At 49.9% G+C, this 23,593-nt stretch overlaps 3 protein-coding genes across 13 annotated transcripts in view; 2 read left to right on the plus strand and 1 right to left on the minus strand.

Moving 5' to 3' along the window:
- The first annotated feature begins 34 nt into the window (after positions 1-34).
- The window catches only part of SNX21 (sorting nexin family member 21), a 45,707-nt gene continuing 22,148 nt past the window's right edge, over positions 35-23,593 (plus strand). Inside the window, exons 1-5 of one of the 9 annotated variants that reach the window (XR_004742894.3) lie at positions 35-181; positions 438-708; positions 1,189-1,346; positions 5,974-6,065; positions 6,156-8,423. Coding sequence is in view for 6 of the 9 variants with exons in the window: in XM_002747598.6 (XP_002747644.1) it covers positions 161-181; positions 438-708; positions 1,189-1,346; positions 6,156-6,830 (1,125 nt within the window). In the remaining 3 variants the exon portion in view is untranslated. Of the gene's footprint in view, positions 182-437; positions 709-1,188; positions 1,347-2,864; positions 3,001-5,973; positions 8,870-23,593 lie in introns of those variants that run through there. The other 8 variants (XR_013535214.1, XR_008481325.2, XM_078371768.1 and 5 more) reach the window with 8 other exon arrangements.
- Positions 358-23,593, plus strand: part of ZSWIM1 (zinc finger SWIM-type containing 1) — a 45,384-nt gene continuing 22,148 nt past the window's right edge. The window contains exons 1-2 of the mRNA XM_078371765.1: positions 358-708; positions 1,189-1,346. The gene's annotated coding sequence lies outside the window, so the exon portion shown is untranslated. The remainder of the gene's footprint in view (positions 709-1,188; positions 1,347-23,593) is intronic.
- On the minus strand, positions 3,931-23,378 carry ACOT8 (acyl-CoA thioesterase 8). 3 transcript variants are annotated; one of them, XM_002747599.6, is made up of 6 exons: positions 23,168-23,378; positions 21,144-21,280; positions 13,957-14,182; positions 9,840-9,997; positions 9,072-9,266; positions 3,931-7,499 (listed from the first exon to the last, which is right to left on the minus strand). In XM_002747599.6, the coding sequence occupies exons 1-6, from the start codon at positions 23,293-23,295 to the stop codon at positions 7,381-7,383; spliced, it is 963 nt and encodes a 320-aa protein (XP_002747645.1). In that variant the 5' UTR covers positions 23,296-23,378; the 3' UTR covers positions 3,931-7,380. The 3 variants fall into 3 exon arrangements, with proteins under 3 accessions (XP_002747645.1, XP_017827565.1, XP_035154621.3); XM_017972076.4 differs by lacking the exon at positions 23,168-23,378 and adding an exon at positions 21,417-21,687; XM_035298730.3 differs by lacking the exon at positions 21,144-21,280 and having other exon boundaries at positions 7,265-7,499.

Consider the following 23,593-nt stretch of genomic DNA (forward strand, 5'->3'; position numbering starts at 1 on the left):
TCCTGCGAGCGGGCGGGGCAGGAGGCGGGGCGGCGGCAGGAAGCGGCCGGAGCTGCGCTGGGAGCGGCCTGAGCCCGGCGGAGTCCCCAAAGAGCCTGGCCGGCCTCCCTGGGCTTCGGGGGGGCTGCACCGGGACCGTTGGGGCGCGGTGCGCTCCTGAATGCACCGTGGGACGCAGGAGGTAGAGGCGCGCGAGGCGGCGCAAGAGACGTCCAGAGGGTCCCGAGCCCCTCCGGGGAGGAACGCGGTCCTAGGCTGAGTGGGTGGGGGGAAAGCGACGCGGGCTGGATCCCCGGGTTCACAGGACGGCGGGCGGCCAGGGGGCGGGGCCTCACCGCGCCCCTCCCTCTCCGGTCCGGGCCCCGCCCCTCCTCCAGCGCCGGGCAGGGGTCCTCCTCCTCCGGGACCCAGGACCCAGGGTGGTGCGCTCCCCCCAGGGTGCCATGGCCTCCCGGCTCCTGTACCGGCTGCGGCACGCCTTTGCCGGCGACAGCCCCGGGGAGGCGGCGGCAGCCAGGCCAGAGGCCGAGCAGTTCCCGGAGAGCTCAGAGCTGGAGGACGACGACGCCGAGGGCCTGTCCTCCCGACTCAGCGGCACCCTCAGCTTCACCAGCGCCGAGGACGATGAGGACGACGAGGACGAGGACGACGAGGAGACTGGCCCCGACCCGCTGCCCCCTGGGGACGGGACGTCAGGAGAAGACGCAGGCGAGTGCGGGAGGACGGAGGCGGGAACCCTGGGGCTCGGTTAGGCCTCCATCCCAGCCGCGTTCCCAGAGCATCCAGGGCGCTAAGTTGATCCAGCTGAAACTCCCACACTTAAAGCGCCTGGGCTACCACTTGGCTATGTGACCTTGAGAGAGTCTTAACACCCTTCTGAGCCAAGTTTTCCCATGTGTCAAGTGGGAGAACTCACTCTTATCTCAGAGTTGCTGCGGGCATTAAATGTATAGGGCCTGGAATCCGAATAGAAATGATGTGCTAGCGATATTTTGAGGGTGGAGCTTTTAATTTATCCCCTACTGTCTACCAGGCATGGTGTTTGGTTCCTCGGTGCCTCTCTGTTCCTCAGTTTCCATTTCTGTAAAGTGGGGATAAGTCCAGCCTTACACTGGGAGGACGAGTGAGGTCATGGGAGTGGTCGATATTGACCCTGACCCATTGATGTGACTGGTCATGTGTCTGCAGAACGGAGCCCCCCACCTGATGGGCAGCGGGGCAGTCAGCTTCTGGCGCGGCAGTTGCAGGATTTCTGGAAGAAGTCCCGGAACACCCTGGCACCCCAGCGGCTGCTCTTCGAAGTGACCAGCGCCACCGTTGTCAAGGACCCGCCCTCCAAGTACGTGGTGAGTGAGGGTCCAGCATCCCTGGGCTGCGAGTCTAGAAGTATGGCTACAAGCAAGTGGGAAAGACTCCAAGTTCCTGAGAGGTCTATATAGTTGTAAATGGCAACCTCATTTTACAAATGGGGAAACTGAGGTCAGAAAGGGGAGGTAACTTGAGCAAATCCTCACGTAAATGACTTAGTTTCCTTGAGACTGAGTAAAGTGGGGATTAAGGACCTTCCTCTTATCCTGGTTTTGAGACTAAGAGAACTGGTGTGTGCACTTCCCCACGTAGCCCACAAGTTTTTGCAAGTTATAGCAAGATGTGAGATACAGAGACAGGTTATCTGGGTCAAACTTGAGATCCCAGTTGCATGGGTTGGTGGTTAAGGAAATAGGCTTTCAATCCAGACCAACCTTGACTCCCACTTATTTCCAGTTGTTTGATTCTGGGTGAGTTGTTTAACCTTGGTCTTCCCTTTCCTCATTATAGCAATGGGGAAAACACAGAGAATTACAGCAGGGGTTAAATGAGACGTGGACAAAAAGCCCTTAGCAGTGTGCCTGGCATTAGGTACAATTAAATGGTAGCTATGTCATTATTATTTAACTTTGGGTTGTAAATGTCTTGTCTGTCATCTAGGGCCTGCTGTGTCCTTGTAAGGCAGGTGAATCAATTCTCAAGGACCCCACCCTGTATAGAATAGTCTTTTCCTAAGGGCTAGACTTAGGGGGTGTGTGGAGGTTAGGGTGAAGAGCAGTGTTGGCGAGGGTTTTGGAGTCCCTTGCTGTTTTCCTTGCTGTTGGGAGACTGACTTGGAAAATGAGTTCTGCCAGGTCCTGCTCCTTTAATGCCGGCAGCAACTCCTGCTCTGGTCACTTTTCAGGCCAGGCCTGAAAGCCAGCTAAGCTAGCCACTCCTGTCAGTGGCAGCCCTCCATCTCTCACTCCTGTCCTCTTCATCACCCTTCTCTACCTCTGACTCAGCAGGAGGGGGCCTGGAGCCCAGTCCCACATCTGGGCCTCTCCACCCTTCTCTGTTGCTGTTAGTGAGCAAGGGCCACACCCATCGGGTTAATACTCCCATTTCAGCAGAGACTGATTCTGATTATTTAGTCTTTTAAAAAATTTTTGAGACATGGTCTCACTCTGTCATCCAGGCTGGAGTCCAGTGGTGCAGTCACAGCTCGCTGCATCCTCCAACTGAGCTCAAGCGATCCTCCCACTTCAGCCTCCCAAGTAGCTAGGACTACAGGTGTGCACCACCACATGTAGCCAATGATGAAGTCTGAAGTGGCAAAAAGGTCTCAGAACTCTGGGGTGGGCGAGGATTCATACACAGGAAGGGGACACCAAGGAACAATTCAGAGGCAGAGAGGAATGGGGGTGACTCTGGGTACCTGGATGGGAAGGGGATGAAGGGGATGACACGACAGAGCAGGATGGCCAAGTTGTTCCCCATTTAACGTGTGAGGTGAAGAGCACAGGCTTTGGAATCAGATCAACCTGGGTTTAAATCCCAGCTGGGCTGTTTTCCAGCTGTGTGACTTAGAGCAAGTCGTTGAGCCTGCTTCCTCAGCTGTCAAGAGATAAGGATACCTTCCTTGCAGTGCTGTTGTGACGATTACATGAACTCATAGATGTAAAAAGTGCTGGGTACAGCAGGAGGCACAGGGTAAGTGCTCGGGTAATGGAACTACTATCATTATCACCCATCTGGCTGCATGTTACAAAGATCAATGAGAAAATGGATACAAAATGTAAACTAGATGAACATAAAGGCTTATAGACCAGTGTGTCTTGTGTCTTGAAGGAAATTGGTGTCCAAAAGTGTGTCTTGCAGAAAACTGGTTCCCTGGAATGTTAATAGCTGTTTCTTTTTTTTGGGATACGGAGTTTCGCTCTTGTTACCAAGGCTGGAGTGCAATGGTGCGATCTCGGCTCACCACAACCTCTACCTCCTGGGTTCAGGCAATTCTCCTGCCTCAGCCTCCTGAGTAGCTGGGATTACAGGCACGCACCACCATGCCCAGCTACTTTTTGTGTTTTTAGTAGAGATGGGGTTTCACCATGTTGACCAGGATGGTCTCGATCTCTTGACCTCGTGATCCACCCGCCTTGGCCTCCCAAAGTGCTGGGATTACAGGCTTGAGCCACCGCGCCCGGCCCCAATAGCTGTTTCTAAATAAACGTTTTGTAGGCAGTATGTTTTGAGAATGCAGTTAAATGAGAACACAGCAAGTTTTTTTATTATTAAACTTTTTAATCCTTAATATTCATGCACACTGTGAATCTTCAGGAGAGCAGAGTAGACAAACCTAACAGACCAGGGGTGGCTAGAGTATTGTAAGTTCACAGAACAAATGTGAAAGAAAAATCTGGATCTGGTGTTAGGGTGCCTTTAACATCTAACACTTGCTAACTCTCCTTTTGAACCTGTTGGCTCAGCATTATTATAGGTTAATCCATATTCAGATTCTCAGACCTGGGAGGCAGGGAGCTTAGTGATCATCTTGTTCAGTGTTTTCCCAAACCTCAGTCATTCCAGTACCTCCCTGATACTTGTCCTGTCTAAAATGCTACTTGTGCCCTTTTCTTCTTAACATTTTTCTTTAAATTAACCTATTTTTTCTTTTTATTGAGACAGAGTCTCACTCTGTTGCCCAGGCTGGAATCTTGGCTCACTACAACTTTCGCCTCCTAGGTTCAAGCAGTCCTCCCACCTCAGCCACCTGAGTAGCTGGGATTACAGGTGCCCACCATCACACCTGGCTAATTTTTCCATTTTTAGTTGAGATGGGGTTTCACTCTTGGCCAGGCTGGTCTTGAATTCTTGACCTCAAGTGATCTGCCCTCCTCAGCCTCCCAAAGTGTTGGGATTACAGGTGTGAGCCACTGCACCAGGCCAAACCTATTTTTTTCTTCAATGAAGTTTGTTTATTTTATTGAGACGGAGTCTTGCTGTCGCCTAGGCTGGAGTGCAATGGCGCCATGGTAGCTCACTGCAGCCTCAAACTCCTGTTCTTCTATGACCCTCCTGCCTCAGCCTCCTGAGTAGCTGGGACCACAAGTACCCAGCTAATTCTTTTTTCTTTCTTTCTTTTTTTTTTTTAGAGACAGGGTCTTGCCATGCTGCCCAGGCTAGTCTCGAACTCCTGGCCTTAAGCAGTCCTCCTGCCTTAGCCTCCAAAACTACTGGGATTACAAGTATGAGCCACACCACTGTGCCCATCCTTTAAATAAGTTTAAAAGACAACTTCATAGCACTACTGTACATGGAAAGCCTCACTTGCCACAAAGAGAAGCTAGCTATAAAAATAAAAGCAGTGAAAATGAAACATCATTAAATCTTGCCTAAAAGCTGTTGCCTGAAAGAGGCCCTGACCTGAGATCCACTTTCTGGCTCTTTTCTTAAAACAGAGATGAGAAGTGTTAGAGAAGTACTTTTTTTTTTTTTTTTTTTGAGATGGAGTTTCACTCTTGTTGCCCAGGCTAGAGTGCAATGGTGTGATCTCAGCTTACTGCAACCTCTGCCACCCAGGTTCAAGCAAATTCTCCTGCCTCAGCCTCCCAAGTAGCTGGGATTACAGGCATGCACCACTGTGCCCAGCTAATTTTGTATTTTTAGTAGAGACAGTATTTTTCTCCATGTTGGTCAGGCTGGTCTTGAACCCCCAACCTCAGGTGATCCTCCCGCCTTGGCCTCCCAAAGTGCTGGGATTACTGGTGTGAGCCACTGCACCTGGCCCAAGAAGTACTTTTTAAAAACCAAACTGAGAGCTCCTCAATTTGTAGTCAGAAAGATTAAAACAGGCTTAAGCTGGGTGCAGTGCTCATGCCTGTAATCTCAGCACTTTGGGAAGCCAAGGTGGGAAGACTGCTTGAAGCCAGGAATTCGAGGACAGCATGGGCAACATAGCGAGACCCGCATCTCTACAAAAAGAAAAAAAAAGTTTTTAAATAACTGGGTGTGGTGGTGCATGCTGGTAGTCCTAGCTACTCAGGAGGTTGAGGCTGCAGTAAGCTATAATCATACCACTGCACTCTAACCTAGCCAACACAGTGAGACTTGGTCTCAAAAAAAAAAAAAATTAAAAGGTGAACCACCTCCTGATTCTGATGCAGTGATATTTACTCTAGTACACATCACCCAAAAAACCTCAGGTACCAATACTTGTATATGTCCCATCTTTGGACAAACACTGGCCTGACCAAGCACTTCCTTTACTAGAAACAGAACAGAAGTGGACCCAGTGGAAGACTGCCTTGCTGAGGTCACACAGGGAGGAAGTAGCTGACCTGGGGTGGAACATGAGTCCTAGGCCAGTATACTTTTCACAGTTATGGCAACTGGGGCTGTCTGCAGACCTGTCCTCTGGGTCTAGTTTGGAAGAGCCTGACCAGGGATGTGGAGGCCAGGTGTCCAAAGTGGAACAAGCTCTGGGCTGGTCCTAAAGGTTGGCTTGGAGGCCCAAGAGATTGGCTTGGGTTTCAGCTTATGTCTGGTTTTCAAGCGGGGGCTGTTAGAAGAACTAACTGCCCCTAAGGGAAGGGAGTACAAAGGGGACAAAAGGGGTACTAGCCCTGGGCACTGAAGCTCATCTCTGTCTTTCTTTCTTCTTGCTGCCTTGGGCCTGGGTCATTTCAGACAAACCTCAGGTAAGATGGGACTGGGCTCCCCCGCCACTGTGGCAACAGCTCCCGCCCTCCTGGGTGCTGTCCCAGGGGTGAAGGGAACAGGTGAGGAGGCACAGCTGGGAGTGTGGGGAATGGTGAGGGAAGGGGTCCATGGACAACTTGCATTTGCCCTGACACCCACCCTCCCTGCAGCTCTACACCCTCGCCGTGATAGGCCCAGGGCCTCCAGATCGCCAGCCAGCCCAGATCTCTCGCCGCTACTCGGACTTTGAGCGGCTGCACCGAAACCTGCAGCGGCAATTCCGGGGCCCCATGGCTGCCATCTCATTCCCCCGGAAGCGCCTGCGCCGTAATTTTACTGCAGAGACCATTGCCCGCCGTAGCCGGGCCTTTGAGCAGTTTCTGGGTCACCTGCAGGCAGTGCCGGAGCTGCGCCACGCCCCGGACCTGCAGGACTTCTTCGTGCTGCCAGAGCTGCGGCGGGCACAGAGCCTCACCTGTACTGGCCTCTATCGTGAGGCTCTGGCACTCTGGGCCAATGCCTGGCAGCTGCAAGCCCAGCTGGGCACCCCCTCTGGCCCAGACCGCCCCCTGCTGACCCTCGCTGGGCTGGCTGTGTGCCACCAGGAGCTGGAGAACCCTGGGGAGGCCCGGGCTTGCTGTGAGAAGGCCCTGCAGCTGCTGGGGGACAAGAGCCTCCACCCTTTGCTGGCACCCTTTCTGGAGGCCCATGTCCGGCTCTCCTGGCACCTGGGCCTGGACAAACGTCAATCAGAGGCTCGGCTCCAAGCCCTGCAGGAGGCAGGCCTTACTCCCACACCACCCCCCAGTCTGAAAGAATTGCTCATCAAGGAGGTGCTGGACTAATCTAGGACGCTTGCCTAGATTTAAGGCCACTATGGGGAGAGAGGCTGCCCCAGAATGCAGGGGAAGGACCTGATGAGGACAGAATAGCTGGGAAGTTGCAGGGGGTGCTGGGAGCCCCTAGAAGTTCCAAAAGAGAATGTGAAGCAGATCAAAGAAACTTACTTGTGTTGAGCTGGGCTCAGGATGAGCTTTGGCCGGAGTTGCCCTAGGATAGTACTATCCTAGTACAGGGAAGAAGTCTGACACAGCCTCTCCAGTTTATAAACAAACAGCTGGGAGCTGTGGCACAGGTCAGGGGGCAATGTTCCCTTGTTGGTTGGCCCCCAAGCCGGTGAGGCCTCCTGGCTGAAGGTCAGGTACTCTGCCCCTGGAGTTGAGGGAGGAAGGCAAGGCTGCAGGTCTGGCCCAGGGGAATTAAAAGCCAGCCACTCCAGTGGTATCTGTCTCTTTATTGGATGTGAGGGCCAGCAGGACTGTAACTCCTGTCCCAGGAATGGTAGTATTGAACCAGCTAGGTTATTGAACCCCTAGGCCAAGCTGGTACCTCTGGCTACAGCTTGCTGTCTGAGACCCGGGGCTTCACTCGGATCACACCCTCTTGGGCACAGGTCACAGCTAGGACTCCATCCCGACGCCACAGTCGCCCATGGACCAGCCCCCGAGAGCCACCTGTGGGTGAGGTGAAGGGTAAGGATGGTCTCTCTACTTTAGAACAGTCAAATGCACTTCTTTGTTTTTTTCTGAGACAGAATCTCACCATGTTGCCCAGGCTGGTCTCAAACTCAAGGGATCCTCCCACCTCAGCCTCCTGAGCAGCTGGGATTACAGGCACACATGACCATGCCCGACCTCCAAGTGGACTTCTTGAAAAGGGTCTGGCCCAGGACAGGGCTGCCCAACACAAGGGTACAGTGAGTGTTGTGGCTGCTCCAAATGCCCCTTCATGAGCTTATGGACAGTCATTGAGGAGTAACTCCTCCCACAGGAACCCCGCTTGACATTTTAAAAGCACTTTCACATATTCGCTCACTTCCTCAAAAAAATCACAGAGGGAGGAGCTCTGAGAACAGTCTCCTTCAACAGCTCGGCCAAGCAGAACTTCTGTACCTCTGGCAGCTTGTGTTAGGAAACCTATCGGCTCCCTGTATAATAAGTCAAGCCAGGTTCTCCAAGCGGTAATTCATGAAAAATACCCCTATTACCACTACCAAGGGGAAGAAGGGGCTCAGCAGAGAGGACCTGAGGCCATGAGGTCTGGCCTCTTCCCTCCCCACCTGAAGATTCTTTCTCCCTTGCTGGCTTGGGGCCTGAGTTTGATGTTTATGAGGGATGATTGCTGGTTTCCCTTACACATAGCAGAGCTCACTCTGTCTCGTAGTAGCCAAGAGAAGCTGTTATGTGTTGTCCAGTTTTCCAGACCATGACTGAAATCCAGAGGGGGTCAGGAATTTGGCTCCAGGCTGAAGCCAAATATGAACCCATGTCCTCACCTCAAAGTTATCAGTCTTGGACTGTGATGCTGTTGATACTTGAGAGTACCCCTTATCTGAGTATAAAGAGTCCATAAGTTTTGTCCTTGGCTTATCAAGCAAAGCTTTTCTTCATTTGAAATTTACTCTCTTGGAAAGGAGGTCAGGGTTCTCAAGCTAGACATTAATGAATGAGTCTCAATTCTCTCTCCCCGCTACAAGGAATGTCCTAGCAATGAGGCCCTTAGAGACCACTGAATGCCCTGAACCCAATCAGGTTAATCAGAATCACTTAGAGAACTGAAAAATACAGTTTCCTGGACCTTATCCAAGACCTACTGAGTCAGAATCTTGAGGGTGGAATCAGAATCTATTTTGAAAAACCTTCCCCAAATGGCAGTCTGATGGGCTGCCGGGTTTAGATACCACTGCTGTAATGTAACCCTTTTTGTTTAGATGGGGAAACTGAGGCTCAGACAAAAGATGCGATTTGCCCAATGTCATACAGAGAATCTGAAGAGGTTCTGGGACTAGAAATAGGTCCCTGAATTAAAGTGAATGACATTCCCACCATGTTCTAGAAATTTAGAGCAGAGCTGTGTCCCGGCCTCACCCTCTCATTTTGAAGATGAAGATGCCCACGCCTGGGAGGGAAGGAAAGGAGGTGACCTGTGCAGCGCACAGGAAGTCGGGGAAAGTCAGCATCACCCAAGAAAGCAGGCTCCCTGCCACCCAAGGTCAGTGCCCTTGTCCCACATGGCCCCACACTCACCAGCCCAGGGGCTCTCGCACTCATAGAGCATCCAGTGGTCAGCTCGGAAGGGGGCGTGGAACCACATGGAATGGTCCAATGAGACCATGAAGTGCACCTTGTGCTGGCACTGGTGAGGCAGCATGGCAGTGCCCAAGAAGGCATAGTCAGAGATGTAGGCGGCCACGCAGCAGTGCATCTTCATGTCGCCCTCACCTGCAACAGATCCCCATCAGCCCTGGGCTCCTGGGCTTTCCAGCTCAGGACCTGCAGGGAGGTAGGGAAAAAGGGACTCCCATGCATGGATGTGCAGACTGGTTGCTGCACAAGAGCACTTGGCCTACTCTGTGTGTGTGTGTGTGTGTGTGTGTGTGAGAGAGAGAGAGAGAGACAGGGGATAAGCGAGATGGGGACATGGGGAGGACAGGGGAGAGCAAGGACTGAAATCCAGTCTTCACTACCCAGGTCTCCCACACTGGGCCCCCAAAGCGGTGTCTTCCTCCAGTTTGCACAGAGGTACTTTACGGTTATCAGCAGAGCTGAACAACAACCCCAGCGAGGTACCTTGCCTTCCCCAGAAAGGCCTAGTGTTGGATTATAGTCACCTCCACATTCTCCCCATGCAAAGGGCTGAGAGGGCCCAGTGAGAAGCTGAGCCAACTTCCCCATCATGCAGATAAGGAAACAGGCCCAGAGAAGGAACTAATGTGCCCAAGGCCACACAGCAAATGAGTGGCAGGCCTAGACCCCTTGGAGAGTGGTTTCCTCCCATCTGTGGGGTCCTCTTACCTATGTAGCCCTGGGCTCGCACCCAGAACATCTGTTTGGGCTCCATTCTCTGCAGCTGGCTCAGGGTGGGTGGGTTTACAGGCTTGATCTCAATGGGCATCTCCTGAGCAGCAATTTTGTTGAGCAACACTGGGTAGCTCTTTTGGAGGTTAGGGTCTCTGAAAGTAAAGGGGGGAGGGACAGGGTGAGACCAAGGAAGAGAGGAAGTCTCATCTCCATCACTCTTCTGACTCCCCTCACTCTTCCACAGGGACTCCTGATATCCCCAAAGCTCCCCTCCCCTCATGGCAGGCCAGATAATGCAGGGTTTGAATTCCTTCTTTGCCATTTATGAGCCATGTGGTCTTGTGCTAATTAGTAATCTCTGAGTCTATTTTCCCATCTGCAAAATGTGGATAATGATAGTAACCTACTTCCTAATCAACACATCATAGTAATAAGGCATACCCTATAATATGCACTGTTGAAAGCACTGTGCATCCGACAGTATTCCTCACAACAACCCTGTGAGAGAGGTACAACATTATCACCCCCTTTTAATCACTGAAAGAAGCACAGAGTCCATGTAGTTTGCTTAAAAATTAGAGAAGACAGGATTTGCACTCAGGCAATCTGGGTCCACAGTATGATTTTTTTTATTTTTTTTTACTTTTTTTTGAGACTGAGTCTCTGTCACCTAGGCTGGAGTGCAGTGGCACGATCTCAGCTCACCACAACCTCCGCCTCCTGGGTTCAATCGATTCTCCTGCCTCAGCCTCCCGAGTAGCTGGGACTACAAGTGTGTGCCACCATGCCCAGCTAATTTTTGTATTTTTAGTAGAGACGGGGGTTTCACCATGCTAGCCAGGCTGGTTTTGAATTCCTGACCTCGTGATCTGCCTGCCTCAGCCTCCCAAAGTGCTGGGATCACAGGCATGAGCCACTGCGCCCGGTTTATTTTTTATTTTTTTAGAGACAGGGTCATCTTCTCACCCAGGATGGAGTGCAGTGGTGCAGTCAGCTCACTGCAGTCTCCAACTCCTGAGCTCAAGTCATCCTCTTGCCTTGGCCTCCCAAGTAGCTGGGACTAGAGGTATACACCACTGTGCCTAGATAATATTTTTACTTTTTTTTGTAGAGATGAGGTCTCTCTATGTTGCCCAGGCAGGTCTCAAAATCCTGGCCTCAAGTGATCCTCCTACCTCGGCCTCCCAAAGTGCTGTGATTAAAGGAATGAGCCTCTGTGCCCAGTTACTTCATTATTCTAAACACTCAAGAAATGGGCTGCCTGACTTGGCCTGAGATACCTAACCCTATATAGTAGGGAACATTGTGCTCCGCCAGGGGGAGGAGCGCATTCCACTGAATTCCCTTCAATAAGATGACAAGCACCCACAGTGCTCTGCACAGGTACTGCCATTTTCACCCCCATCCGCTAGAGTGCTGCCCAATAGAACCTTCGATGATGGAATGCCTATATGCACTGCCTACAATGGTAGTCAGAGGCCACACCTGAAATGTGGCTAATGCAACTAAGGAACAGAATTGTTCTTTTTTTTTTTAGGTGGAGTCTCACTCTGTTGCCTAGTCTGGAGTGCAGTGGCTCAATCTCAACTCACTGCAACCTCTGCCTCCCAGGTCCAACCGATTCTCCTGCCTCAGCCTCCTAACTGGGTTTACAGGAACATGCCACTACTCCTGGCTAATTTTTGTGTGTGTGTGTATTTAATAGAGATGGGAGTTTCACCATGTTGGCCAGGCTGGTCTCGAACACCTGACCTTCAGTGATCCACCTGCCTCAGCCTCCCAAAGTGCTGGGATTACAGGCGTGAGCCACTGCACCTGGCCCTATTTAATTTTAATTAACGTAATATAGCCACAAATGGCTAGAGACTACCTTACTGAACAGCACAGATCTCAATTCAGGGTCCTTTAACAATGTCTTCCTTTCATTTCAGCAAACATTTGTTGAATTGCAACCACACACCAGGCCCTGAGTTTTTCCTGTTAATGTGATATAACTACAGTTTACTGCCATTGTGCTAGTTAATACTAGCACACTAAGTACCTTCTCTCTCTCATCTCATTGAATCCTCACAGCAGCCTTATGAGGTAGGAATATGATTAGCACCATTTTATAATTGAGAGTACTGGCTCAGAGTGGGAAAGCAACTTGCCCAAATTCACACAGCTCGTAGGGACAAAGTCTAGAATTGAATCCAGGCCTTTCAGGTTCCCAAACCCATATCCATTCCATCATACCCTGTTGCCTTCCCAGTGTCTAGCACGAGACTAGAGACCCTCTCTCCTTATGATACAGCTAAGAAGTAAGCAGGATAGAAATGAGCATTCCCGTTTTTTAGGAAAAGAAACTAGGGCCCTGAGAGGCTGGGGAATTGGGCAATGTCCCACAGCAAGTGAGCATTAACAAAGGCACAGCCCTGGCTAGAATCCATGTCTGTCCTGTGTCTGGTCCCAGAGCTTTCCCTTCCACTTGCATTTTTCAAACATTATTAGATGTGATCCAAATAAATATATTTTACCAGGTATTCCAAATATCTAACATGCTCCCTGGTGGTCTAATGGTTAGGGGAAAATGCATATTTGTATTTTTGTGCATATGTTTTATATACATAAAAACATGTGGCCGAGCTCGGTGGCTTATACCTGTAACCCCAGCACTTTGGGAGGCCAAGGCAGGCAGATCACTTGAGGTCAGGAGTTCAAGACCAGCCTGGACACCATGGCAAAACCCCATCTCTACTAAAAAAAAAAAAATACAAAAATTAGCTAGGCATGGTGGCATGTATATATGTGTGTGTGTGTATACACACACACACACACACACACACGTATGTCTCAGCCTGTAATTGTAGCTACTCAGGAGGCTGAGGCATGAGAACTGCTTGAACCCGGGAGGCAGAGGTTTCAGTGAGCCAAGATTGTGTCACTGCACTCCAGCCTGGGCAACAGAGCAAGACTCCATCTCAAAAAGCACCAAGGCAAAGACAGTGACCGATCAAACATAGGCCATAGCTCTGCTGCAGAGTCCTAGAGGACACTCACTCCTGGTGCACATTGAGTCCTAAGCTGCTGGACCAGGGGCTTGAGGGCAGAGAGGGAATCACTTAGGGGACTGGGGATATATATATAAAATCCCCAGTCCCCTAAGCCTCTGGAGGCCGAGGCAGGTGGATCACCTGAAGTCAGGAGTTTGAGACCAGCCTGACTAACATGGAGAAACACCATCTCTACTAAAAATACAAAATTAGCCAGGTGTGGTGGCAGGTGCCTGTAATCCCAGCTACTTGGGAGGCTGAGGAGGGAGGATTGCTTGAGCCTAGGAGATGGAGGCTGCAGTGAGCCAAGACTGAATCACTGCACTCCAGCCTGGGCAACAAGAGCAAGACTCTGTCTCAAATATATATGTGGAGAGAGAGAAAGACGTGTGTGTGTGTACATACACACACACATATTTTTTGAGACGGAGTCTTGCCCTTGTTGCCCAGGCTGGAGTGCAATGGCGCGATCTTGGCTCACTGCAACCTCCGCCTCCTGGGTTCAGGCAATTCTCCTGCCTCAGCCTCCGGAGTAGCTGGGATTACAGTCATGTGCCACCATGCCCAGCTAATTTTTTTTTTTTTTTGTACTTTTAGTAGAGATGGGGTTTCACCATGTTGACCAGGATGGTCTCAATCTCTTGACCTCGTGATCCACCCGCCTCGGCCTCCCAAAGTGCTGGGATTACAGGCTTGAGCCACCACACCCGGCCCTATTTTTAAATTAGAGATGGAGTCCTGCTATGTTAGCCAGGCTAGTGTCCAACTCCTGGTCTCAAGCAATCCTCCTGCCTTGGCTTCCCAAAGTGCTAGGGTCATAGGTGTAAGCCACCACACCCAGCCAAGCCCTTCATTTTATACCATGACCCAATATAGACACATATCGGAAACACACACAACTGAACCTCAAGTTTCACAAAAGGATTCCTGCCCTTAATACATACATATTATTCACTCCAATATCTTCTTTTCTAGTCTATATTTTTAAAATGCTGGTTAAGACCCACTAAACAATCCCATGATCCACAAACAGCAGCTATATTTTGAAAAATCTGCCCTGGAGCCTCCAGGTCTCTCACCTTAAATAATGGTCAGTGAGGGCCTCAGAGTCAAGCAGCTCTTCTGGCGGTGGCACTGTGGGCATGGAGAACTGGTGCTGCAGGGGGCTGGGCTGGGCCTGCTGGAAGGAGGCCTGGAAGATGAAGATGGGCTTCCCATGTTGCACGGCCTTCACAGAGCGCACCGAGAAGCTCGACCCTGTTCGCGTCCGCTCCACCTGGTACAGTACTGGTACCTTTGGGTCCCCTGCAGTGGGCACAAGGGCACAGTGGGTCCACAGGTCCCATCATCATCACAACGCCTAACAGGCACTCTGCTACTCATCTTCCATTCCATTTCAGCTCAGTAACTACTAACTGAGGTCTGCTAAGGTCCAGGCACTAGGGATAGAGAGAGACCACCAGGTCCTGTCATCAGGCTGCTCCCTGTGCAGGTGGAGCTCCTCTCTAATAGCACAAACAGCAGAGACATTGATAGATTCCCTGCATTCAAATCCTGGCTCTGCCACTCACCAGCTGTGTGACCCTTCACTTCTCTGAGCAGCCTGCTCATTTGCAAACTGGGAATCATCATGGTACTCATACCTTAAAGGATTTGAATGATAAGTAAATGAGTCCATAGTTGTAAAGTGTTTAGAATAATATCTGGCACATACTGAGGGCTCTATAAGCGTTTGTAAAATAAAATTAATACTCCTTGCTTCTTTTTTGCTCTATCTGTGCTTGGGATCTTGTCATCAGTCCCAAACCATTATTCCACATCAGTAAATCAAGCCTGCTGCCTGTTTAGTGTTCACTTTGCTGTTGTTCTTTTTGGAGAACAAACAAAGGCTATATATTCAAAGCTTGCTTTTTGTTGTTGTTGTTGTTGTTGGTTTTTGAGATGGAGTTTTGCTCTGTCACCAGACTGGAGTGCAGTGGTGTGATCTTGGCTCACTGCAACCTCCACCTCCCAGGTTCAAGCGATTCTTATGCCTCAGACTTCTGAGTGCCTGGGACTACAGGCGTGCACCACCACCAGCTAATTTTTTTTTTTTTTTGAGACAAGGTTCACTTGGCTGCCCCAGGCTGAAGTGTAGTGGTGCCATCTGGGCTCACTGTAGCTTCCACCTCCCAGGTTCAAGCGATTCTCCTGCCTCAGCCTCCTAAGTAGCTGGGATTACAGGTGCATGCCACCATGCCCAGCTAATTTTTGTATTTTTAGTAGACATGGGGTTTCACCATGTTGCCCAGGCTGGTCTCGAACTCCTCACCTCAAGTGATCCACCCACCTTGCCCTCCCAAAGTGCTAGAATTACAGGCATGACCCACTGCACCCAGCCAATCAGAGCTTGTCATAGCAGGAAGTCAACCACCATCACTTGCTTTCGGCAGAGACTCAGAGGCAGGCAAAGGAATGGGAAAGCTCTGTAGTGGGAAATAAAGGCTTCAGAGATGCTCTGATTGGAGGCTGTTGGCACAGGGAAGCTGTAGGTGGGCTAACTAGAAGCAGGACATCCAGCCAGGCGCAGTGGCTCACACCTGTAATCCCAGCACTTTGGGAGGCCGAGGTGGGTGGATCACCTAAGGCCAGGAGTTTGAGACCACCCTGGCCAACATGGCAAAACCCCATCGCTACTAAAAATTCAAAAAATTAGCTGGGCATGGTGGCATGCACCTGTAATCCCAGCTACTTAGGAGGCTGAGGCAGGAGAATCGCTTAAACCTGGGAGGTGGAAGCTACAGTGAGCCATGATTGCAGCATTGCACTCCAGCCTGGGCAAAAGAGCAAAACTCCATCTCAAAAAATAAATAAATAAATAAATAAGCAGCAGCAGGACATCCTGTGTGATTGGTTAGGAGTGCATATTTGACTTTCTCGAGTTGGTCCTAAGTTGGAAGCAGGGGCAAAAATTAGGGAAGCTGTCAGTTATCCATCAAGTCCTGGCTTTGAGGGCCAACTGTTACAGTGGTCATTATTTGGCTTACTGGACTGGTTGGTAAAGACAGTGGTCGGAGCCAAGTGCAGCGGCTCACATCTGTAATCCCAGCACTTTGGGAGGCTGAGGTGGGTAGATCATGAGGTCAAGAGTTCTAGACCAGCCCGGTCAACATGGTGAGCCCCTAACTCTACTAAAAATATTTAAAAAATTAGCCAGGCGTGGTGGCAGGTGCCTGTAATCCCAATCACTCGGGAGCTGAGGAGAAGAATCACTTGAACCCAGGAGGTGGAGGTTGCAGTGAGCCACTGCACTCCATCCTGGGCAACAACAGAGTAAGACTCCATCTCAAAAAATAAAAAATGAATTTAAAAAAAGATACTGGTCTGACTTGTGGATAGCAGGCTGGCTTCCTTTGCTGGTTGCTGCTATTGCGGATCAGAGTTCTGTTTGTTTTTTTGTTTTTTTTTTTTGAGATGGAGTTTCACTCTTGTCGCCCAAGCTGGAGTGCAGTGGTGTGATCTCAGCTCACTGCAACCTCCGCCTCCCAGGTTCAAGCAATTCTCCTGCCTCAGCCTCCCAAGTAGCTGGGACTACAGGTGTGCACCACCATGCCCCGCTGAGTTTTGTATTCTTAATAGAGATGGGGTTTCACCATGTTGGCCAGGATGGTCTCCATCTCTTGACCTCGTGATCCACCTACCTTGGCCTCCCAAAGTGGTGGGATTACAGGCATGAGCCACGCGCCTGGCCTCAGAGATCTGTTTTCATACATGGTCTAGCCACTGGCTGTTTGTATATTCAGCCTCTCTCAGGCAACAGCTGCTGTCAGTCACTTCATGCCTGATGTATATGGAACCCATCTGGTCCTTCCCTGTCAGGTGTCTCTGCTCCAAAGCAGAGAGGAAGAGCCTGGCAACACAGGGAGACCCTGTCTCTACAAAAAATAAGAAATAAAAATTAGCTGGACATGGTGGCATGTTCCTATGGCCCCAGCTAATCAAGAAGCTGAGGCAGAAGGATCACTTGAGGCCAGAAGATCAAGGCTGCAGTGAGCCATGACTGCGTCACTGTGCTCCAGCCTGGGTGACAGAGCAACACCTTGTCTCAAAAACAAGAACACCACCAGAGTAGAAGGCACTGGCCAGGGATAAGGTAGCCAACAACAAGCATATGAGGGAAGATTTGGAGAGGGAGCTTCCCTGGTTTCCCCGAAGTTCTCACTTTGTCTGAGTCAGACTGACCTTGGGGAGCTCTGACATCTGGGCCATGAAACATCTTGGGAATGACTTTCAACCTTCAGATGAAAGAAGCAGGTCTAGAGAAGTGTTGCTTCCTCCACTCTGATCCAAACAGGGAGTCTGGTAGGCACCAGGGCTCAATCAACAGCAATAAACATCACCATCTGAAGCCAATTGGCTTGCTCAGCTGTCTGTTATCAGGCCCTGCCACAAGTGGGGCTTTTATCAGAATGGGAGCTCCTCAAGGTCAAAGGCATCTGAGGAGGGCTTACCAAGAGTCCAAACAGCAGAGATAGCTACTTGTGCAGTCTGATTTCAGACACTGGAAGGAAGCCTCCGTTCCCTACCACCAAACTTGAGGGGAAGAACAAAAAACCTCTAATCCAAGCCTTGGTCTGCAGGGAAGCTAAAGTGCAGATTTCCTAGGAGGATCACAGAACCTTCAGTACTCTGGTACCTTTCAGTGTGAATGAGTTCCAGCCCTATTCTTGAAAATTGTTATATGAACAGAGCACGTAGGCCCTGAGGCGTACTGAAGGAAGGGAACTAACCATTATGAAGTGATGCAGGATGCCAGACAGCATTAGGCAGGGGGGTATGTTTCCTCATGTTGGTCTCACAATAACTATGCAGAACCACTCTTAACCCCACTGTACAGATGAGGAAACTGCTGCCTTAAAATACAATTTTTTGTAATAAAGTCATGCTCATTTGTTTTCATATTGTCTATAGTTGCTTTCACTGGCAAAACCTGAAATATTTTCTATCCAGCCCTTTCTAGAAAGTTTGCTGATCTTGTTCTGAATTCTTCAAGCTCTAAATTAGCCTCTATAGAGAAAAACTAAAAACAAAACAAAATCCGAATTAATTAACATTCTTTCCTGGGCTTCTGGAAAAAGAACTGATATGATAAATGACCAAGGACCAACCCTCCCCCTCCCCCATAACAGCCTTTATTTAAAAATATAGTTAAGCTGGGTGTGGCTCAAAAACCCAGCACTTTGGGAGGCTGAGGCGGGTGGACCACCTGAGGTCAGGAGTTCAAGACCAGCCTGACCAACATGATGAAACCCCATCTCTACTAAAAACACAAACATTAGCTGGGCATGGTGGTGCACGCCTGTAATCCCAGCTACTTGGGAGGCTGAAGTAGAAGAATCACTTAAACCCGGGAGGCACAGGTTGCAGTGGGCTGAGATCACGCCATTGCACTCCAGCCTGAGCAACAAGATTGAAATGCTGTCTTAAATTTAAAAAAAGGCCAGGCCCGGTGGCTCACACCTGTAATCCCAGCTCTTTGGGAGACCGAAGTAGGTGGATCATGAGGTCAGGAGATCAAGACCATCCCAGCCAACATGGCGAAACCCCATCTCTACTTAAAACATACACACACACACACACACACACACACACACACTCTCTTAGCCAGGCGTGCACCTGTAGTCTCCACTTCTCAGGAGGCTGAGGCAGGAGAATTGCTTGAACCTAGAAGGTGGAGGTTGCAGAGAGCTGAGATAGCACTTCCACCTGGCCGTCAGAATGTGACTCCGTCTCAAAAAAAAAAAAGATGTTGAAAAGAGATGGGGTTTCGCCACGTTGGCCAGGCTGATCTCGAACTCCTGACCTCAGATGATCCACCTGCCTTGGCCTCCCAAATTGCTGGGATTACAGGTGTAAACCACTGCACCTGGCCAAGAAACAGCATTGGTTTTAATATCTCATACAGCTGGCAGAGTCATATCACAAATTGATAAGAGAGCTGTCCTTTTTGCCTTGCAGCCAGGAATCTCGGAACTAAATGATGTATGAAACTGCAGTATGTCTTAGCCAAATTTTTTGACATGGATGATTTCTCCCAAATCCCCTGTTACTACCAGCCTGATGTCCTTTGACTTTTAATATTCTCATAATGGCTACCAATTATTTTAGTTATCTTGCAGCCTTTCAAGACACAGGCAGGGGCACAAATAATTATTAATTTATTTTTTTATAGAGATGGAGTCTCACTCTTGTCGCCCAGGCTGGAGTGCAGTGGCACAATCTCAGCTCACTGCAACTTCAGCCTCCCGAGTTCAAGCAATTCTCCTACCTCAGCCTCTGAGTAGCTGGGACTACAAGCTCATGCCACCATGCCCAGCTAATTTTTTGTATTTTAGTAGAGATGGGGGTTTCACCATGTTGCCCAGGCTGGTCTTGAACTCCTGAGCTCAGGCAATCGGCCTGCCTCGGCCCTCCAAAGCGTTAAGATTATAGGTGTGAGCCACTGCACCCAGCCAAATAATTATTAATTTTGAAATGGTAGCTTGGACATGGCTCATTTCATGTTGCTCCTAGATGGAGCATTTCCAAGAAAGAGGACCTTTACCCCATAACCTGGGTTGAGTACCCTGGCAGCTCTCCCACGGTTTAGAATTATCACCCAAGAGTTTGAGAGAAGCAAAGAAGCAGGAAAGAGTTTGGCACTTGAAGACACATAAACCAGGTTCAAATCCTGGCTCTGTCTCCCTGGGCACTGAGGTTTGGTTCTAAACCTCTTCCAGTCCTTAGCTAAGAATGATGGCAGGAATGCCTGCCACCCATGTTTACTTATGAAGACCAAACAAGATAAGGCACATAACTATGCCCTGTATCATGCAAATTTTAATTATTCCCATAAGTTAATCATAAAAAACTAATAATATTTATGGAAAACCAGATCATGCCAAGCCCTGAACTAGGTAACTTTACCTGCAAAGACAGGTATCTTTCGGACTTCTTCCATCACAGGACGAAGAGATTCAGAGTTCAAGTCATGCTACCACCCCCACAAAACAAAGCAGCCAGGTGTATCACTAGGCTAGAAGGATTACAGTATCAAAAGGCTGGTACTTATAACCAAATTAAAGAAACAAAGCACATATTTACTACCAACTAGTGTAAAGATGAGAACCTGGTTGAGGCCATGGTAAGTATTCAAATACTTTATAGCAGTGACTGGGGGAAGGGTACCAAGCAATACTCCCCAGGGATGAGGAGTAAGGGACATGGGACAGTATGAAAAAGTTTATTTACTATTACAGGGATAACTTTCATATTTATAAAATGAAGGGGGAAACCCTACTCTTTTCTTAATACAAATCACATACGGTAAGGGTTCACAAACTTCTCAGCCGAGGATCCACACAGAACACAGTGATTATTAAAACCAGAGCATCTGCTCTAGGGGTGAGAGGGAAGGAGAGAAAATGGTGAGGTGTTTTTTTTGTCTTTTTTTTTTTTTAAGCATAGGTTTTGCTTTTATTTTCCATTTATTTATTTATTGAGACAAGGTCTTGATTTGTTGCCTAGGTTGGTCTTGAACTCCTGGGTTCCAACAATCCTCCCCCTCGACCTCCCAAGGTGCTGGGATTATAGGCGTGAGCCACCACACATAGGTTTTAAGTGATTTTCTTTATTGACCCCAGAGCTATAAGAAGCTGTGACGATCATCCCACTAAAATACCCCTGGTCCTGCCCGCCTCCATTTCACAGGTGAAGTAAACCAAGCCTTAGGGCGGGGAGCTAACCTCACTCAAGGCTGCATGGTAAATTACTGACAAAGCTAAAGCTAGGCCCTACATCTTTGGTTTGTTTTTATTGACCCTATGCTCAGTTGACAAAAGAAGCCTTAGATCCCTTGATTCTCAGGCTGGTGCCCTCTTCTCCAAGCCAAGCTGCCCTAACTCCGCACCTCTAGCAGAGGTTATAGCACCCTGAGAACCTAGCACAGCATTTGGCATCAGGAGCTATGTTCAGAATGAAAGAACAAAAGTCCCACATGGAGCAGACAGGTGACAAAGTCTTGTGTTATTAAGAGCCAGATATCAGGTACCCAGTGAGTCCCAGCAGGTGTGAGGTCCAAGGCTCTTTGTTAGCCCCAGACCTTTTTCCACCCTAGAGACCTCTTAGTGTCCTCCACCCCTCCTCTTGTCTTCCAGTCTCCCTCTCTTTCTTTTAACCTCAGCCCCCAAGGCCAGAAATGGCTGCTGGGCCACCAGGGCTGGGTTGGGACAGGAAGTAGGGGGTTTACCTGCCCGAACAAAGTAGCAGTGCAGGGAGTGCACGTGGACGTCTTCACTCACAGACTTGGCTGCAGCCACCAGGGCCTGGCCCACGATCTGACCCCCAAACAGTCTCTTGGAGGCCGGTACCCAGTAATGCCTTCCTCTGTAGGGAGAGGGGGAAAGAGGGAAAGACTTGGAACTGGGCCAAATTCTACTACCCGTGATGAGCCTCTAACATATGATCTCTTCACCGTATTGGGATTTAAGTTTCTTTTGAGAATATGGTAAAAGCCACAGACCTTTTCTCCAGGCAAACATCCTTCTGCATAAAAATCCTCTTGGCCAGGCGCAGTGGCTCACACCTGTAATCCCAACACTTTGGGAGGCCGAGGCAAGTGGATCATGTTAGGTCAGGAGTTCAAGACCAGCCTGGCCAACATGGTGAAAACCAGTCTCTACTAAAAATACAAAAATTAGCTGGGTGTGATGGCATGCACCTGTAGTCCCAGCTACTCGGGAGGCTGAGGCAGGAGAATCACTTGAACCTAGGAGGCAGAGGTTGCAGTGAGCTGAGATCACACCACTGCACTCCAGCCTGGGTGACAGAGCAAGACTCCGTTTTGAAAAATAAAATTAAATAAATTATAAATAAATAAATAATAAGAGCCCTCAGACATCAAGTCTAGCTCCTTCAGTGTACAGATGAGAAAACTGCAGCTTGGCCCCAGAGATGAAAATGCTTGTGTAGTATATAGGCCCACTGGAAGCTGAAGAATTATGTCTCCAGCCTCCCACTTCCCAGCCTTTTGGCATATTTTCCATAACAATGAATTACAAACAGCCCTCCATCTGGCAGGTGGCTCTTCCTGTAATCAATCCCAGCACTTTGGGAGGCCGACGTAGGAGGATCGCCTGAGCCCATGAATTCAAAACCAGCCTGGCTCCAAAGTGGGGCCTCATGTCTAAAAAATAAAAAAGTTAGCTGGGCATGGTGGCACTCACTTGTGGTCCCAGCTACAAGGGAGGCTGAGCCAGAAGGGTCGCTTGGGCCGGGGAGGTTGAGGCTGCAGTGAGCAATGTTCGTGCCACTGCACTCCAGCCTGAACGACAGGGCCAGATCTTGTCTTCAAAAACAAAAATAAATAGCCCTCCAAGAAGTTACTTATAATTCCGTAAGCTGAAGGCAGGGAGATCAAAGTAAGATAACTTCCAATAAAGTCAGAAGCAGCCTTGGTCAAAGCTGTTAGAAACCCTTGCAGTCAAGAACTTCGATGATGCTGGGAAGGAAACATGCTCAAGCCTCAGGATGAGTAATGAGATGCCAGATGCCAGACCCACCAAATGGTACTGGGGGCTGGCTATTGTGAGAAGAAAAGGATACTGAAGACGCAAGATGCTGCGGCGTCTGTTTTTTGTTTTGTTTTGAGACGGAGTTTCGCTCTTGTTACCCAGGCTGGAGTGCAATGGCGCGATCTCGGTTCACCGCAACCTCCGCCTCCTGCGTTCAGGCAATTCTCCTGCCTCAGCCTCCTGAGTAGCTGGGATTACAGGCACGCGCCACCATGCCCAGCTAATTTTTTGTATTTTTAGTAGAGACGGGGTTCCACCATGTTGATCAGGATGGTCTCGATCTCTTGACCTCGTGATCCACCCGCCTCGTAATCCCAGCACTTTGGGCGACGTCTGTTTTAAGCCTGATCGATCAGCTGTGTGCCCTCGGGCGAATCACTGCCCTCTCTGGGCTAGTTTCCCCGGTGAAGGGTTAGGGCAGGCTGACGAGTAGGCTCTCTCAGGTCACCACTGTATTTGCTCAGATCTCCAGGATTTCCTAGAGGTGGGACTGCGCAGACCTCGCGGTGCGGAGAGGAAGGCAGGAAGCCAGGGCAGCGAGAACAGTTCTGTAGGGGGCGAGTTCTCTCCTAATCGTGGCAGAGCGTGCATCCCACGCAGAGCCATCCTAGTCCCGGAGCCAGGGGCCCCGGGCGGCGGCAGTCGAGACCAAAAGTCTCTGCCTTAAAGGAGGGGATGCTGGGCAGGAGCTGCCGGCTACCTGAAGAGATCCTCGTCCAGCGGCTCGAGGTTGAGCACGCTCGTGACCAAGACGCTACGGAGGTCCCCACGGGGATCGCCGCGACCGCCATGGCCCTGCCCATCTTCTGGGGTCTGCGGGGATGACATCTCGTTCAATGTTGCCGGCCCTGCACACCCGCTGCGCGGAACACGCCGAAGACATACACAGAACCTGGCGCTTCCGGCAAACTGCTTTAGTAACCGGAATTCTCCTGCAGATCACTGGAAGGTGGAATCTAGGTTATGATTGGGCAGAACTCCTGTCAGTCTTCTGGTGGGTGTGGCCCTCTTTCTCTAACAATTGGAGAAAATGAATGCCAGTCTGCTTATCCTGTGTGTGACTGGATGTGCCGGTGAGGGGGCGGAACCTCGGGACTAGATAATAAGGACTGAGTGTCATTTCCCC

The sequence above is a fragment of the Callithrix jacchus genome, chromosome 5 (genome assembly GCF_049354715.1).
Source record: "Callithrix jacchus isolate 240 chromosome 5, calJac240_pri, whole genome shotgun sequence".
In the NCBI taxonomy this organism is placed as follows: domain Eukaryota; kingdom Metazoa; phylum Chordata; class Mammalia; order Primates; family Cebidae; genus Callithrix; species Callithrix jacchus.